General features: G+C 40.5%; 1 protein-coding gene across 1 annotated transcript in view; it reads left to right on the forward strand.

Moving 5' to 3' along the window:
• The window catches only part of NAMPT (nicotinamide phosphoribosyltransferase), a 32549-nt gene extending 14993 nt beyond the window's left edge, over window positions 1-17556 (forward strand). The window contains exons 5-11 of the mRNA XM_080912653.1: window positions 5344-5502; window positions 6164-6300; window positions 9703-9928; window positions 11301-11420; window positions 13139-13279; window positions 14620-14754; window positions 16373-17556. Coding sequence (XP_080768779.1) covers window positions 5344-5502; window positions 6164-6300; window positions 9703-9928; window positions 11301-11420; window positions 13139-13279; window positions 14620-14754; window positions 16373-16483 — 1029 coding nt within the window. The 3' untranslated portion in view covers window positions 16484-17556. The remainder of the gene's footprint in view (window positions 1-5343; window positions 5503-6163; window positions 6301-9702; window positions 9929-11300; window positions 11421-13138; window positions 13280-14619; window positions 14755-16372) is intronic.
• Window positions 17557-18419: the final 863 nt, after the last annotated feature.

Genomic DNA, 18419 nt, shown 5'->3' on the forward strand with positions numbered 1-18419 from the left:
TTGAGGCAAAGTTTCACTTATCCTAAGTCACAACTAAGGCGGGCCTTGAATTGACTGTCCTCCTGCCTCTGCCTCATGAACAGCCTACACCAGTAGTCTCTTGTCATTCCCCATGTATACTAGCTTAGAGCAAAATGAGAAAAGTAGCCCAAGTTCATTTTTATAACTACAGTCTTCTGGTGGAAGTTCTGTTCCAATTAGAATCTATTCATGCACTGATGGGGGGGGGGGTGAAGTTTTCAACTTCTAAATATAGACATGATTCTGTGTTTCTAAATCTAAGAGAGGGGCATATATGTAGTCTGGGTTTTTTCTTTGGGGGGATGGAGAGATGTTTCTTACATGTATGACATATGTGGTTCCACATTGCTGTGGTTAGTTTTGGTGATGACACTACTGGCTTCTTGATGGATTACTGTGTAGTTATCTGTGGAGGAAATAACCAAGCATTGATACCATAGTGCTGGATGGTATTTACGTTCCAGTATCCATAAAAGTAGTTTGTTATGCTGCATAATACAAGATGTTTTAAAAAAAAAAAAAGAGTCAAGAATATCTTTAAAATATATTTTACTAAGTTGACAGAGAATTTAAAATGTTGTTATATACTTGATGGGGCATCAACTAATGGCAGGCCTAAAAAAGCTAGAGAAAGGGTACAGTGGGCTAAAATACAAGTTTTAATTGCCTGCACTGTATAGTAAAACTTGTAATTAACTGTGATTTAGAAGTCAATGACATGACAAGGAATCTTAGTTTGTGTTCAGAGATTTTGATTTTGAAAGACTATAAAGCCACAAAAGTAGGAGAAAGGTTAGGGGGATTTGGTTTGGGTGGTACCAGAGATGGAACCCAGAGCACAGGACTGCATACATGCTACACCCACACGTATTGTATTGAGCTGTACCCTCCCACCTTGAAGCAGAATGGTTCCTAAGCACACCATCTCAGCTAGTACATCCAGACTCCCATTTTATCTTCAAACCCAACCAAGCATGGATCACTTTTAGTTTGCAATAAGTGGTTCGTCAGTGAGTCAGGTGATCAGTTGATCCAGAGGGCAGCTAGAGTAGAGAAGTGGGAACTGGTGGGGCTCAGTGGTTCAAGTGGATGCCTCACTGTCTTAAAATCGCAGGAGCCCAGGTCCCAAGAACCCATGTAAATGCTAGGTGGGGTTGAGAGCCCACCTAACTTCAGCCTTGGAAGGCACATACAGGGACTCTGCAGAGCAGGTTGGCCGGGGAGACCCTGTGTCAGTAAGATGGAAGAGCATTCCTGGATGATTCTGGACATGAAACTCAGGTACCCACACGCATGTTCACACATACACCACACACTTGAAAAATGGAGAAGTGGCAAGTGACTAAACAGTTCACCTTGCCCTCTAGAGTCTTCTGGGAGTGACTGGATATTCCTAAGGAACCACAATGTGAAGGACAAACATCTGTTAGGCAGCTTAGAGTGGTGGTCAGCAATCCATTCTTCCTCTCCCTCCTGTGACACATACCAATTTTAATAAAAAGTACTAACTGTATGAGGCTGTGACGATGGCTCAGTAATAAGGGTATTTGCTGCTGCACCAGTGTGAGAATCCCACTGACTAGTAACCACACAAAAGGCTGCAAGGCTGTGCACACCTGCAGCACCAATGCTGGGTAGAGGTGGGGGATGGACATACGGACAGGGAAATTGCTAGAGCTTGCTGGCAGTCAGCCTCACCAAAAATCAGCTCCACCTTCAAAAAAAAAGTGTCCATTTCCTCAAGGGAGCAAGGCAGAGGATAGAACAGGCCACCTCTGGCCTCCGAAAAGGCACACACACTTTGCTAAACATAAATGCACAGTCACTGCATTGTTGAAGAAATTCATCTCTACTCTAACCAGTCTTCAGTTCAGTTTCCCACTGTGTACTTAAAATCTGTTGCCAGACTCAGCAAACACTGCTTAAGAAACTTGAACATGCTCTTCCTTTAAAAGATTTAAAATAACACCAAAATGGTTCGGTTCCGCTTGGAGTATGTGTAGGATGAGTGCCCTCCTCGACTGCCACTCACCTGCATGAGCACTGGTGTCGGGAGAAGCCATAGTCCTTCCACACCAGATTGTCAGCTCAGTTTAGGAGGGGCTAGGAGCTCTGCAGAGTCTCAGGCACACAAAGGGCTGGGGAACAAACACACCAGGCCAGATAATCCCTTCTGACCAAAACAAAACAAACAAAAAAACAGAGTGAAACCTTTCTACTACTAAAAGATGATTTTAAAAAGATTACACTTATAAAATGCCATTTCAAAGATGGAGAAACTGAGGCCTGCCAGGTGAGCAGATGGAACAGCCACACCAGTTCAGTTCTGTGAGTAACATTGTAATAAGCACTTCTGAAAGGATATTTCTGTTTTCTGCTAGAAACAGTCTTGATCCATGGGATGTTGCTGTTTGGAGAAGTTGCCATCAAGGCCTGCCAACTTGGTAGACATTGGGTTAGCCCAAGCTAACATGCCTTCAGCCCACATTTGCTTTTTTTTTTGGGGGGGGGGGGTATAGCAGTGTATTTTGAGCTGGTTTTGGTGGTGTTCTGCAATACTGTGTGATAGTTACCTCACTGTTTCGGTGGTGAGGTTACCCTTCGGTGGTATGACACAGCCAGAGTTTTTCAGGTTGTGCTGTTTATCTTTGTCATACTCCTGGACTGACTACTGAGCTTAATAAAAACATAGAGGTGAGCCAGGTGTGCCTTTAATCCCAGCACTCAGGCCTCTGAGTTCAAGACCAGCCAGGGCTACATCACAGCACTATAGGAAAAAACAAACAAGCAAATGTAGAGCTGATTGAATTTGATTCAACAAGTAAATTAATTATTTATCCATCTATCACTCAACAGGATGCTTGGCACAACAATTAGAGTAAGCTATACCTTAATGGTCCTTTATGAGAGAGCTGCAGCTTGTTAGCTAGCTGTGAACATGAATATCATGTCTGCTGAGTTGGCACTACAAGAATGGGTAATTCTGTCCTAGGAATCATAAGATTGGGGTGGCCTTGAATGAGTGGGTGCAGAGCTGAGGGACGAGTTGAGCAAAGGCTGCGGTGTGCAGTGAAGCTGGTGAAGCTGCAGCGGGAAAAGTTTACAGCGGGAAAATGGCAAGGCCAGAGAAAACCTCCGCCCATTCGAATTGTCATTCCTCCTCATACTTCGTGGAAAACAGCAAGTGGAAATTAAACCTCGTGAGGAGCCAGACATGGTGGCAGAAACAGGAATATAAAAGGCCAGCTTGGACAACACAGTGTGATTCTGTCTTAATTGAAAGAAACTAATTAGTAAATGTTGGTGTTCGAGAATCGCCACTCAAAACCATACAAACACTGATCTCAGTCAAATAAAATTAGTTTATTTGAACACACACCAGTACTCAGTGTTCAGGAGCTCAAGAAGGACTCAAGCCTAATTGTGGTACTAGTCTGCTCTCAGGGTAAGCCTTTCTAGGAAAAACCAGGTTCACAAGTTAGCAAGGAGAGGAGCATTGGCTTACAGTACCCTCAGCTGGCTGGTCCTGAGTAAGGGAAGGGTGGTGGGTGGGGGCCGAGCAGGAACTTCAGAACATTGGATAACAGAGCATGACTATTATAACTTTTTGGCTTATTAGTATTTTTCAGCGTCAGCCACAAGAACCACAGTGCGCTCATACATAGGTGTAGGAAGTGCTGCCTGGTGCTCAGCCCTGACTCAACATATTTAGACATAACAGCTCATAATGACCTTCAATTTGATGGGTCTTACGTAAAGCTTTGTGGAAGATTAGCAAACCCCGCAAATATTCTTATACAGGGTATGTGGTCAGGATGTCCTTGCTGTAAGACAAGTCACTTCTCTGTGTCAATGACTGGCAGGCATGTTTCAGCAACTAAATGAAATAGCTGGCATGCATGGAGCAAAATGGCTACAGATAGTGGGGGTGAGGGGGTGAGGTCAAACCATAAGCGTGAAGAATGATAGAACCTGCCTAAAGCTCACATTGGAATGATATCCCATGACAGTATGAAGCCACAGAGGCCACCACTAGGAGTTAGGATTGGCCATGGGATCAGTAGAGCAATTCTGAGCGCAGATGGGCCAAAGGTGAGAGCTGCTTCAGTTGTGTTGCCTAGCAAACTGTTCCAGCCTTAGTAGTTTTACGAAGCTACTGTTCTGTGTGGTTTTATGATCCCCAGATGTTCCCTGGATTTAAACACCTGCATTCAGCTACGCCAAGCAGACAGCCGTGGGATGGGGGGGGAGGGGGAATGGATGGAAGGACAGAGACAAAGGTGATTGATCACAGGATAGCCCAGAATCAAGGGATGAGGACTGGAGCTTCAAATGAGAAGAGCTTTGAGGGGCCATATCGATTCAATCATTGGAGTCTATAAAGCCACGGTAGTCTCTCTCCTCTCTCTATTTTTAAGATGAGCAAATTGTGCCATTCTAGTAATATCTTCTAGCTCTTTCTGAAGTAGATGGGAAGCTGCATCTAATAGTACACATTATCAGGCTTAGACCGTTAAAATGGAAATGTAACATTCTAGAACGAAGTGTAAGAAATTCCCAAGCCATATTCACTAGTGTGATTCCAGTGGTTACACATCAGCCTGGATTTGGAGTTAGTTTTCTGACAGTCAAGAAAAAAGTGAAACTGTAGTTCTTACTAGAAAGTACGAACCTAACAGGTCTAACACTTCCTTACATAAATACTTCACACAACTTAGAACAAGCTTTAATAAAAGCTAAGCATGGGTCTCTAAGTAGAATTCTCTAATCTCAGTAGCCCTACTAGAACCAAGTCAGTCTAAAGGAGTAAAGTCTTGTCTACTTTAAATAATTACTTAGTAGAGTCTAATGCCCACGTCAGAGCTGCTTTGTGGGCCTGTTTGGTAAAGACATCGAGAACAAGCATTGGGGACGTAGGACAATGTGATGTTACCTCAGTATCAACTGATCCCTCATCAGACATTCAAAATGATTTGCTTCTTTGGAGCTTTGAATTCAAACTTTTGTTTGGAGTTGTCTCTTTGAGACTTGAGTGTTCACTGATCTTTGCTTACAGTGATGTACATCCATTATCTCTCCTCAGACGGACTACATCAGTAGTGCATATCCTTTATCTCTCCTCAGATGGACTACATCTGTAGTGTATATCCTTTATCTCTCCTCAGACGGACTACATCTGTAGTGCACATCTGTCTATTGCCTCAGAGAGCCTAGTGAAGTTACTGAAGTTTCTAAGAGTTCAGATGTACAGGATGTTCCTTCTAAGAAAGCTATGATTTCTTCAGAAGGAACCCAATATAATGTGTTTATTTTTTGTTACAGACTATTCTTGTTCAGTCCTGGTATCCAATTACAGTAGCTACAAATTCAAGAGAGCAGAAGAAAATACTGGCCAAATATTTGTTAGACACTTCTGGTAACTTAGACGGTCTGGAGTACAAGTTACATGACTTTGGTTACAGAGGAGTCTCTTCGCAAGAGGTAAGGAACCAGATGAGCCTCCTGGCACACAATGTGGATTGTCAGTGGTGTGTTACCTACTGTGAGAAAGCATCAGTACCAAAAGCAACAGATGGAAGAAAGGTAGGAGAGCCTGTTGTGGCAGGAGATGTAACAGCAGGAACAGGAAACCAAGAGCTCACAGCTTCATACAAGCATGAAGCCGAGTGAGAAAACTGGAAATGTCATGAGGCTTGAAATCCTTGAAGCCTCCTGCAGTGATGCACTTCCTCCAGCAAGGCTGTACCTCTAAACCCTCCCAAACAGCACCAGCCGTTGGAGACCAAGTGTTCCAATATCTGAGCCTCTATGGAACATTCTTATCTAAAACTACTGCAGTGAGAGGCCACTCTCAACTTCTGGAGTTATCACTGAGACTGAGCTTGCTTTTAAGTGGGCCATTTCTTGCGATTCTGGAGGAATAGCAACAGATAACTGAGTATCTATTGCATGTCATCCTGTTGCCAGGACATGGCACATACCTCTCAGCACATGTTCCAGTTTTTATGTTAGACGGAGGGGTAGACAGACCAGGGCAGCGGATGATTGCAGAGCAGCACAGGAACAAGGGTCAGGACACTGGGGTGAGGCAAATGGAGTGTTATTTCCTTCTCTGAATCTCGATTTGTGGTTGATCTTCCAGACTGCCGGCATCGGGGCATCAGCTCATTTGGTTAACTTCAAAGGAACAGATACTGTGGCGGGAATTGCTCTCATTAAAAAGTACTATGGGACAAAAGACCCTGTTCCAGGCTATTCTGTCCCAGCAGCAGAGCACAGGTAAAATTGAGTTTTTTCTTGTCTTCATGTTTGCTGTTTGGACATTGGCCTTGCATGCACAAGGCCCAGGGCTCTCTCTGGCCCTATGAACGAACAAAATTGCTTTCTAAAACTTGTTTAACAACAGAGCCAGATACTAAATAAACCTTCATGGACTGTGCACACTTTTTACAAAGATTAGTATCCAGCAGGACTAGGATTTCCAAACCTTTCTAGTAAAAGAATTAAAGACCTTCCCTAACACTTAACAGTTGCCATATTGGTGTTATTTTAAGGAATGGTTTTTCATTTGCTTTACTGTGTATGTGGGTAGACTTTTCTTCATTCAGTGGGAGCTGGGAACACCGTGAGTACTGCTTACTTTCCCTGCTTCTCTCTGTGATCTCACCTATCTCTGCCCAGGAAACCGAAGATGCTAGACCCTAAATCTTTAATTCTAGATAGAAAGCCATTTTAGTAGTAATGATTTGAAAAGAAGTTCTGGTTCTCTTATGCGTACGTATTTGCTCTTACTGAACCAAAGGTACACTAACTAGGAAGTGATAGTCTAGGTTGCAGCTCGTCTAATTTGAGAGATCCCTTTATGGGAAGTAAACAGCGTTCGTAGTCAGTGTGTCTAGTTCTTAGCCTCCTTCACTCTAGTCATCCAGGAACGGGTAAAGTTCTGTAAATGTTTGGGTACGTCTCACTGATGCATGTTAACTCCCCAGCTTTCATGTACAAAGCAGTCTGCTTGGTGCTGCAAAGGACAGAAAGGTGCAAGATAAAAATAGTACACTAGTAGCAGTCAGCTCTGTTTGCTAAGCATTTTTATTTAAAGAAGCACAATTAGGATGTAGTAGTCCCAAACAAGTTTTGGCTGGATCTAAAAAGCTTTTATAGGGATAATATCTAGACTCTTCACTTTATAAGGGAATAATAAAATTCAGCTGAAATTTTTGAGTAATATTTTTTCATGTTTTACTGTCTACTAAGCATTATGATAGAGTATATGTGTGCTCTAGGAACTAAGGGCTGAAAAGGGTATATTTAAAAAGATTGAGAAGTTGCGTGAGGGTTAATTATTAAGAGCCTTAATGTTGAGTGTTAAGTGTGTGCACATTGTGCTAGCTTGTTGTCTGTCTGTCTGTTTTTAATACAGATGTCCTGTAGCCCAGGCTGGCCTGGAACTTGTTATGTCACTTGAGCTCCAGATTCCCCTGCCTCCATTTCCAAAGTGCCATGATTATTTTCAGTTCTAGCTTACTATTATTTAGACATTTTCAAAAAGCGTAGATCCTGAGGTTTTGAGCAAATGATATATTAGAGACCAATTTTAGGTCATTTGGATAGCAGGAAAATATAAAACCTAGAAGCTAGGCTTTCTAGGCAGTAGTGTAGGAAACAGTAGTCTTGAGGAGGTTAGGTCTGGAGCTAGCTGGTTAAATGAATGCAAAGAAGTTGATAAAGGAGATAAAATTGCTAAAATAAATTATTTGAATTGTGATACAGAATATGTTCAGCTAACATTAAGGACATTGCTATATAAAGTTTTGAGATTAAGCAGCAGAAATTTAAGGTGTTAGCTGATGAAAGTTATTTGTGTTTTTATTAGTCTGTACTCATGTCTTTTACATTTTTAATGTAGTAATCATATACTAGGCTGTTAGCAGATGAGTATGAGTATACCATGAGTCTAAGGACAAGGAAAGTCTCCTGGAGCTGCTGAATTAAATCAAAAGAGTACTGTATGCACGCACAGGATGGAAGTCTGTTCTGTTTATGAACCTGTAATAGTTTCTGTATTTGGTTAAAAGCCTGCTCGACTTAACAGCTGATACAGTGGGTAGTCTTGGGCACCCAATTCATCTCTCTTTCCTTCCGTTCCTCTGTTCAACCACACAAAAGGAGAAGCTACCATTTTCCAACAGAAGGCCAGTTAGAATAAATGCTAATACCTAAAATAGCTCTAAAGCTTTTCTACTGTTGTAAATAGTTCCTTAGAGAATTTGACTCTGAAAATAAAGGTGATTCAGTTTCGCACCTTCTCTCTCAGATTCTGGGAAGGTGTCAGTCAGCCTAATCTGATGACTGGAGTCTGGGGAAATGCCATCAATAAAACAGGGCTGTGGTCAAGAGGTGCTGTCCACCCAGCAAGTCTGTAACAGAGAGCCAGGTTCCCGAATAGAAAGGAGAAAGGAGAGCAGCAAGGAAATGAAGAAATTCCACAACTCCTCCTGATGGCTGAGATTGGCAGGCCTGCATACATGAACAACAGTCTGGGACTGTTGAGACTGAGTCAAGTCTGGTTGAGTTGCATAAACAGGAATCCCTGACTGTAGCAGTTTGTTCTTGCCTTGTGAATCTCTCCAGGGTTGGTGATCACTGAGCTTAATTAGTTCTCTGACTTAAATGTCCTCTCTAGGACAGGAATAGTTCTGATGAAAGTGGGCTTCTTGTCTGTGTCTTCCCTATAGCATGCAGAAACTGCGTGAAGTCGAGATGTGATATGGCTCCTGGTTTGTAAGAAGAGCATTCATTGTGACGAGTCTTGTATAAATAGGCCTTTCTCAGTTTCAATGAGTGTAGTCTTATGCCAGCTCCTCCTAACAGCCATTGACAGAAATGGAATTTACCTTAGTTAGCCCTTTAGGATAAAGAGAATAATATAAGTAAAATAATTAATTAATATAGTTCTGTTGGTTGCTTTCTATCCTCATCAAAGAGTGCCTGAGAAAATCAGCTTAAAGGATGAATGAAATATGGTTTCCTAGTAAAAGCTTTTACATTTTGTTTTCTATCTTAAATTATATTATGTTCAAACTAGCTATTAAGATTCTCAACTACATCACTGCCTGTTCCTGGACATTTTAAGGTAAAATATGCACAGTTATAGTTATTTGACTGTATATACTATAGTAAAGCATTAGATAATTGTTTTTACATAAAAGATTTTGCAAGGTAAAAAAAAAAAAAGACAATTATGTCTTGGTATAAGTTTCAGAAATTCATAAAAGGAGAACCAAGTGCTAGCATTGCCAAGCAAAAATGGGAGTATGTTTTCACCCTTTTTACATGAAATACGGAAGTATGGAAGACTAGCTGCACATGCTTTTTAGTTCACTGACTTTGAGTAGATTGAGGGAGATTGAAACAAAAACCAGTTTATTATTGAATAACTATTGCTTTAAGAGCTAAGTGATAAGAACTGCTAAGCTGAATATAGTCAACTTGCAGTGTTGAAAACAAATTGGCCAAGGAGTGGTTTGGCCCACATACTTCATTTGCCTTCTGATGAACACTGGTTCCACTGGGTCCCCTCCCTGTAACACAGCAATGTGCTGTAATGAGCAGGGTAATGGTGCTTCACAAATAGGTCATGTGTCTGCCTAAGCAAGTCTGTCTTTTCATTTTGTCTTCTAGTACCATAACAGCGTGGGGGAAAGACCATGAAAAGGATGCTTTTGAACACATAGTAACGCAGTTCTCATCAGTGCCTGTGTCTGTGGTCAGCGATAGCTATGACATTTACAATGCCTGTGAGAAAATATGGGGTGAAGACCTGAGACATCTTATAGTATCGAGAAGTACAGAGGCACCACTGATCATCAGACCTGATTCTGGAAATCCGCTGGACACTGTGTTGAAGGTAATTGTACTGTGTGTTATTAGGATGCCTGGGCACCAGCTACCTCGCTGCGCATTTATATAGATATCACTTCCAGGCTCTCTGGGAAAGTCTTCTCTTTTTCTGAGTTTTCGATTAGAGAGGGGGAGCAATAGATTTGCCCAGGTCACACATTAATTACAGAGAAAGGATATAAAGGTTAGTTTATTTATATATTGTCAAGTAGACAATTAAGAACTGCTTAATACTTCCTTATGTGCCTTCAGAATTAGTAGCATTGTCATCAATCAGACTACTCCTGGCTTATTCCATTCATTAGAAGTCATTATTGCAGCTTTGAAGTTGTTAGAACAGAAGCGTGTGTTCACGGTAATAAAAACTACACATAATTCAAACTGCTTTTCAAGTCATGTCTGACTGGAGATAATACTGCTACTTAATAAGCAGAGGAGGGCCTTTTTGGTGGTCAGGGCCTGATTTTCCTTTACAAAGTGTCAGTCACAGCAGGAGTTCATCCTTCTATTAGAGAACTACAGTGCGGCGCTTTACACCACTGTTGGCTTTAATCTTACCAAAACCAAAACTCTGGTAGCTTTCGCCATCTCTGTAAAGGACAAAATGACCTGCCAAGGTTAAGAGACATGGAAATGACGTCCTAGTATCCCAGAGACGCCTCTGCTAATGAGCAGGTGGAGGTGGGAGCATCGATTACAGGAGCGCTTTTTATTCTGTAAATGTCCCAGCCTCAGTGCCTTAGCCTGAGAGTATTTCACCTGACAACGAAACAGCTCTACACTGCCATTGTGACAAGAATAAAGAGCCATTTACATGAACTTTTTCTTTAGGATCTTTAAGCAGTTATGTCAGGGAGTAATTATTATCTGAAGGGGGTGTGTGGCAGGTCAAGTGTTTGAGCTGCTGTACAGTCTTAAGCCGCAGTGGTCGGAGAGCCACGAGAGTTAGCGTTAGGGAGCCGAGAGCTTTGGGTGACTACATGTTATTTACACGTCAATCTTGATCGTTCTTAATGTGACGGTTCATTTCTCTCAACATTGAGACTCAAATGTCAGATATATGTAAACCAAGCAGATTAAATATTACAGATTTTTTCCTCTTGAATCTGGTAATTGAAAGATGTGAAGGGAAACGGGCATGTTTGGTGGGGCTTTGGTAACTGACATAAATGAACTGAAGTGGAAAGAGTGTGCCTGTTTTTAGTATGGTTAAAAGGTATTGGAAACAAACTATAACTTTATGTGTGGTTTAAGATTAAGTAATTGAATTTTTTGCTTCTCAAAATTGTTTAACAAGGAAAAATATTTTTCTACTTTAGAGAGCACCCCTTAGCCTGCCCCAGTTTTAGTTACATATGTCATGTGTTTTTCTCTCACAGGTCTTAGATATTTTAGGCAAGAAGTTTCCTGTTACTGAGAACTCAAAAGGCTACAAGTTGCTGCCACCTTATCTTAGAGTCATTCAAGGAGATGGAGTGGATATCAATACTTTACAGGAGGTAATGTGTTTTACACCAATGTTCCAGTCCTTATCTCCTTATTGGGACATTCTTGAAACAGCTCTTTTTTTAAAATTCATAAATGGCCCGTTCAAATTTAAATGCAATTGTGAATTTTATTTAAAATATTTCTGATGGTAAATCCTTTTGGTGTAGTACTTAAAGTTTAGAAATGATAGAAGCTTAAAATACTGAAATAGCAGCCAAAGCATATTTCTCCAGGCCTCACAAGCTGCCTTCTAGATAGGATTCTAAAGAAAAAGAAAAAGAAAAATACTTTGTTTGAAAAGCCCAAAGTGTAAGAATTGGCATTCATAGTTAGAATGACAGAACCTAGCAAGATTCACTTGGGAACAGAGTCCCAATGAGTGATTATCTAGATCAGGTTGGTGGGTGAGCTGGTGGGGTGGCCACTCATTGTGGATAGTTTCCTGGGTTTGGGTCCTGTGCTGTCTTCACTTCCTAATGGTGAGGGACTGTAACTTGGAATTGTTAGTCAAATAAGCCTGTCTCCTTAAGTGCTTTCTCGGGGTATTTTATTACAGCACACAAAAAAACTAAGTAGTATGACTTCAAGTCAGTATCCAGATTACATTAATTTCAAAAGATTTGAAAGTTTTGGTGTATAATGTTATTCCCATGATCTCCTATGTTCCAGAGTGAGGTCTCTGGAGTTTTGAAGGAACAGAATGAAGGTGCCTCTCCCTACCCTCCCACACTACCTTGTTTAATTGGGAACTGCCTGTGCTTTAAGACACTGAGTCTTGGGACATTAGAAGCTGCTGTGTGAGAAGGACTAAGTTGGTAGGAACCTACAGGGAATGGTGGGGAACCTTGAGTATAGAAATTGGGGCTGGCACATTTACTTGTTCTAAACCCCCTCATTGGACTACCTTTCTCAATAGCCCAGGCCCATCTCTCTGTGAATGGTACTGTTTACAGTGTGGTGGGCCCTCTTGCATCAGTTACCAGTTAGGAAAATGTCCCATAGACCTGGCCATAGGCAATGCTTTAGTTAAGTTCCCTCTCCCTGTAACTCCAGGCTTGTGTCAAGATGACAACTGAAAGTAATTGTCTGTGGCAAGTAGTTTTCTGTTGATGCAGAGGCATTCGTGGATATAGGAAGAATATTTTAAATTGTTTCTCAAAGCAAAGCAGGTGGAAGAAGCCCACACCTAGAGGATAGTGCCTGAGTTTTTCATGTTGCAAATAAATCTCATGTGCTTTTAGACACAGGAAATGGTATTCATAGTTACAGTTTCTCTATACATATGCTACTCAGATACTTTAACTTTGGTAAAGATGGGGAGGGCTACAAATTGCCACCTTTCCTTGACTGCCAGCCTCATCCTGAGATTCCCCTGTCAACATTCCCTGAAGCATCCTGTTCTAGCTTCTACTGTGAAGAAGCCAAAAATCTCAGTAGTAGTAGACAAAGTACAGCGCCTTGTTTCTGTTGGTGTCTAGCGACTTGTTCTCCTTGGCTGCCATCAGGTTCTCTCCACTAGAATGATTTTCTGATGCCACTAAAATAGTACTGACTCCTCAAAGTTCATAAAAGGAGGATTTCTTTGAAGTCTAACAGATTCCCAAGGCTTTTATTCTCACATTGTCCTGTCTTCTACCATCAGATCAGTGTGGTTTTCCCTGCCTTCAGCTGTCTAGCGTCTTACCCTGGAACCCTTCTGTCTACATCATCCTTGTTTTTAATCTTGCAGATTGTAGAGGGAATGAAACAAAAGAAGTGGAGTATTGAGAATATCTCCTTTGGTTCTGGCGGCGCTTTGCTACAGAAGTTAACCAGAGACCTCTTGAATTGCTCCTTCAAGTGCAGCTATGTTGTAACCAATGGCCTTGGGGTATGTCCTTCAGCTTTTCTTCTCCTTACTCTCTGGGAAGAGTGAGTGCCACAGTCAGAAGGCTATGCTGCTGGGTTCTCAGATGTTGATGGGCACTGCCTAACTTAGAGATAGGAAAGGTGTCAGCTAGTAACAAAAGAGATAGACATGGGAACCAATAAACTGAGTCATTTAAGGGGCAGGGGATTCAGTGTATTGTGTATGCCTTTGCATAAGAAGTTGGTTCTGTTTGGGTAAGATTAAGTGGGCAGCTTGCCTGGCCATCACATACTAATGATGACCAAGTATGTCCCTGTCAAGACTCTATTCTGAGGGTGGAGTTTGAGCTTCTGATTTTGATAGCAGAGTCTTCTTGTTCAGTGGCTGTAGTGTAGCTGGGCAGCCACCCCTTTCGTCTTTCATCATTCTGTGGAGTAGGGGTCAGGGAAAGCTTAGAGCCCTGAAGAACGGCAGGCACAATGGCTTAGCAGACTTACCATGCAAGTTCAATGCCCAGAACCCACATAGAGGTGGAGGAGAAAACCAGCTCCACAGAGTTCTGCTTTGACCATCTTCACCTGAAGAATTCCCGTGTGCTGAGTCCACCTGTCTTTGGAGAGTCTTGAGACTGTTGCTCTTCCATTGCTGGTGCTGTCTGCTTAGATTTGCCCCCACCTTTCTAGTCCTAAAATACACATTGTACTGTCTTCAGATTCTTTAAAGTTGTTTTTGTTAGTGTTGAGTCACAGTCTTGCAGTGTGACCCTTCCTGGATTAGGATTTGTAGCCATACTTTTGTCTGTGCCTCACATGTCTATGCTGCCCAGCAGGCTCTCCAACTGTGTGTGTGTGTGTGTGTGTGTGTGTGTGTGTGTGTGTGTGTGTGTGTGTGTGTGTGTTTGTACATTGTCTCATTCACGTTAGGCCGAGCTCTGAGCTGTATCTCCAGCCTCTTATTAGGATAAAGATAAGAAGTAATGAAAAAGGAAGATTATACAAGATTGTCTTTGTCTTAAACACCCTAGTTCTCTACAGTTTGTTAACACATTTGTTATGTAAGAGCAACTCAGTGAGTTTCTCTAAATCGTCCTCTGAAAGATAGCCAAGATTCATTTCCACAGCATGAATAGTTTGAAGGAAACAGAGTTGCAGACTGATGTAGTTACATATTCAACACTATAGACTTTTAAAACTTGTATATAATACACTTTTAAAAACCAAAAAAAAAAAAAAAAACTTGAGTCTAACTAGTGGTCCAACCTAAGGCCTTGTGTGTACAGGCGAGAGCTTCGCTGTACACGTGTCTTAGAGACATTCGGTGGGAGATGATTCATCATTTTTCTCTTAATTTGGATTTCTCAGGTTAATGTCTTTAAAGACCCAGTTGCTGATCCCAACAAAAGGTCGAAAAAGGGCCGGTTATCCCTCCACAGGACACCAGCGGGGAACTTTGTTACTCTTGAAGAAGGAAAAGGAGACCTTGAGGAATATGGCCATGTAAGTATCTGTTGACTAGGGTTCTTAAAACAGTCATGAACTGGCTTTACAAATTAAGAAAAGGAATTTTTGTGTTGTTCTTTCAAATTGTTTAAGAGCAGTTGTAACACGGAGATAATTTTTCCCACAGTGACCAGGGTGATGGGTATTGATGGCTTTTACTGTCAATGAACAGTGACTAATTTCTAGAGAAGCACAGCAAAGAATACTATTAGATGTTGCTCTTGGTCTTCACATAAACTATCTGTAGTATAGTAAAATATTGTAACTTTATAATAGATGAACTAGCCAAATTCTAAACATTGTGAAAGGAAGTGTTTATTTAGAATTTAATAATAGCCACTTTAGAAGGTTTTGTTTAGTCTAAATAGATTTATCGGGGAATTCTGAGCTTAAAAATAAATAAATAGATAAAGCAAATTGTCTTAGTATCATAGAAATGAAGTGGGCTATTCAGATTATCTAACAGTTTTCTGATCCTAGTTAACCAAATTGGAAAGAACATATAGCTCGTGTGCTGAAGTAGGCCATGTGATCTGATGGTTAAAAGATACTGATCTCTAATCACTAGATGGAAGGACGTCTCATGAGTATTTATAGTCTTTAAATATAAGTACACATTTATTGCTAATATGCTTTAATACTGTACAAATCTGACTGTTAATGACAATTACTTTTATTTCATTATCTCTTAAAATTTGGGGTTAGGATAACATAATGCTTCTATGAAAACCATGTGAACTAATAGATCAGGCTTTAGAATTAAATGTCTTCATGTAAGAGCCAGCAATTCTTTGAGTAGATCTTACCAAGCAATTGGAGCTACCAAGGCTCAGCTCTACTGGGTCATCTCAAATGATGCAAAGTCAGAGGAAACACTGAACAGTGCTCAAGCATCTGTGCCACCTAATGTCCACTCAAGCCTGATGGTAGTCTCTGTAATCAGACACATTTGGCTAATATAATTAACCCAGCATTTTCTGTAGTTTCTACTGAAACTCACAAAAGAAATGCTACAGCTAGAACACTAATTTGGAGCACACAGGTGCCAGCTAGCATCATGTGTGCTATTAGAAAGGAAACTAAGATGAATTAAAGTGGGTTGTTCATATAGACACTAGACTGTACAGGGCCTGAGGGAGAATGAGACTTCATCCTCTTGACACTCGTCAGTGACTTTGCACTAACCGTCTATCTAACTTGGTCACTAAAAATGAGACAAAAATCAGTACCTGTTTTTCTGTTTCTGTCTTGGGTTGGATTTTTGGATTTTTACCCATTTTTAAGGCTAAAATTTAATGGCTAACAAATGTATTAAACTTGTAGATTGGCAGGTCTGAACAATGTTGAGGCGCTTGGCCAGACTCTGAGTAATAATTACCAGGACTACTTGTAATTCTCCCAAGCAAACGTGTTTCTTCAGCAGTAGAAAAGATCAGGCATCTGGTGTTTTGCTTCTTCCTTAAGAAAACCAGTCTAAGAGTGTTTATCTTGATCTCACTGTCGTAAGTCGATGCTCTCAACAGCTTTGTGTGTTTGACCTCTTAAGTAAGTTGTCAAAGCATGATCTGAATATCTGGTAGATGGTCTTTTTAATAACAAAATTTCTATTCTGCAGGATCTTCTCCATACGGTTTTCAAGAATGGAAAGGTGACAAAAAGCTACTCATTTGATGAAGTCAGAAAAAATGCACAGCTGAATATCGAGCAGGACGTGGCTCCTCATTAGGCTTTATGTGGCCGGGTTGTTGTGTGTGCAGTGTGTGTGTATACATACATGCGCGTATGTGTGCGCCTGTGAGTATGTCTAACATGTTCATTGTATAGATGTGTGGGTTTGTGTTTATGATACACTGCAGCCAGATTATTTGTTGGTTTATGGACATACTGCCCTTTTATTTTTTTCCCAGTGTTTAGATGATCTCAAATTAGAAAACACTTATGACCATGTACAAGATTAATGCTACACTAAGCTTTTTAGGGCCCTTTGCTAATAGATAGTAACTCAATCTGGTGTTGATCTTTTCACAAATAACACAACCAAGAAACTTTTATATATAACTACAGATCACATAAAACAGATTTGCATAAAATTACCATGCCTGCTTTATGTTTATATTTAACTTGTATTTTTGTACAAACGAGATTGTGTAAGATATATTTAAAGTTTCAGTGATTTAACAGTCTGTTTCCAACTTTTCATGATTTTTATGAGCACAGACTTTCAAGAAAATACTTGAAATAAATTACATTGCCTTTTGTCCATTAATCAGCAAATAAAACATGGCCTTAACAAAGTTGTTTGTGTTGTTGTACATTTGGAAATTATGTCAGGACATAAACCCAACAAATTACTAACATCACTGCCCTTGTAGGATATGCAGTAATCATTCTCCACTGAAGAGAATAATGGTTCTTACTTGGATGTTTAGGCATTGTACATTTCTCTACCCTGGTCATCCTAATGCACCAGTGATGCCAAATCCCAAAGGCCTGTTCTGCAGTTTTATATGTCGGATGTTGCCTGTGGCTCTAATATGCACCTCAAGATTTTAAGAAGATAATGTTTTTAGAGAGAATTTCTGCTTCCACTATAGAATATATACATAAATGTAAAATATTGAAGGTGGAAGTAGTGTATTTTAAAGTAATTACACTTCTGAATTTATTTTTCATATTCTATAGTTGGTATGACTTAAATGAATTGCTGGAGTGGGTAGTGAGTGTACTTATTTTAAATGTTTTGATTCTGTTATATTTTCATTAAGTTTTTTTAAAAATTAAATTGGATATTAAACTGTATGGACATCATTTATTAATTTTAGATTAAACCCTCAGTAACAAATACCTAAGCACGTTCTTGATGATATTCCCAATGGAAAGCTTGATTCTTAAAGAAGAATCTTACTTAATGAAGAGATTTAGCTAAACTTAAAAATACCAAACCTCAAAATGTTTACAATGATTTACTACTAGGTCCTGAGTCAGCCACTGCACTCAAGACACTAGTCTTTGAGGTGACTCCCAGGTCACCTGTAGGTGACACTACGCAGTTCGAAGCCAGGGTTGGCCAGCCTCCCCTGCAGGCCAACTTCACACTGCTTCTTCGTTTTTAATTACACACTGTCTAAGGCCACTTCCCGCTTTGGTGGCAGAAATTGAGTAGTTGCTGTAGAGACCAGACAGTCCTCAGAGCTTGGTAAGTTAACTAAACAACCACAGAGCTCACTAGCCTGTGTTCTAAGAAAAGGAGCGTGCTTTTGCATTTTAAGAGAGATGTTGGTTTTTCTGGGAAGGGAGGAACTTGAATTTTATAGAGTTTCTCTTGTTCTTTCTCATTCAAGAATCTGATACTAGAAAACTGATTTAGAAAATGTTTAAAAACTTGCCATTAAGATAGAATATTAAAAGCCATAAATCATGTAAAACATGACGTGAATTAGAGGGGTTTGCAGGTGATCCTAAAATTTAGAATAAGCATTACTCATTTTTAGTAATCTTTATCCTGTAATACATGGGGGGAAAATACATTATCTTAAACTGACTTTTAAAAACTGGAACTTTAGTGTGGTCATGGTGGACCACATGCCTATAGCCCCAGAAATGAGGTGGACACAGATCGGAAAACAACATCATACTTGACTGCATAGCAAATTTTAGGCTAT

Source organism: Micromys minutus, assembly GCF_963924665.1.
Source record: "Micromys minutus genome assembly, chromosome: 1".
Lineage (NCBI taxonomy): Eukaryota > Metazoa > Chordata > Mammalia > Rodentia > Muridae > Micromys > Micromys minutus.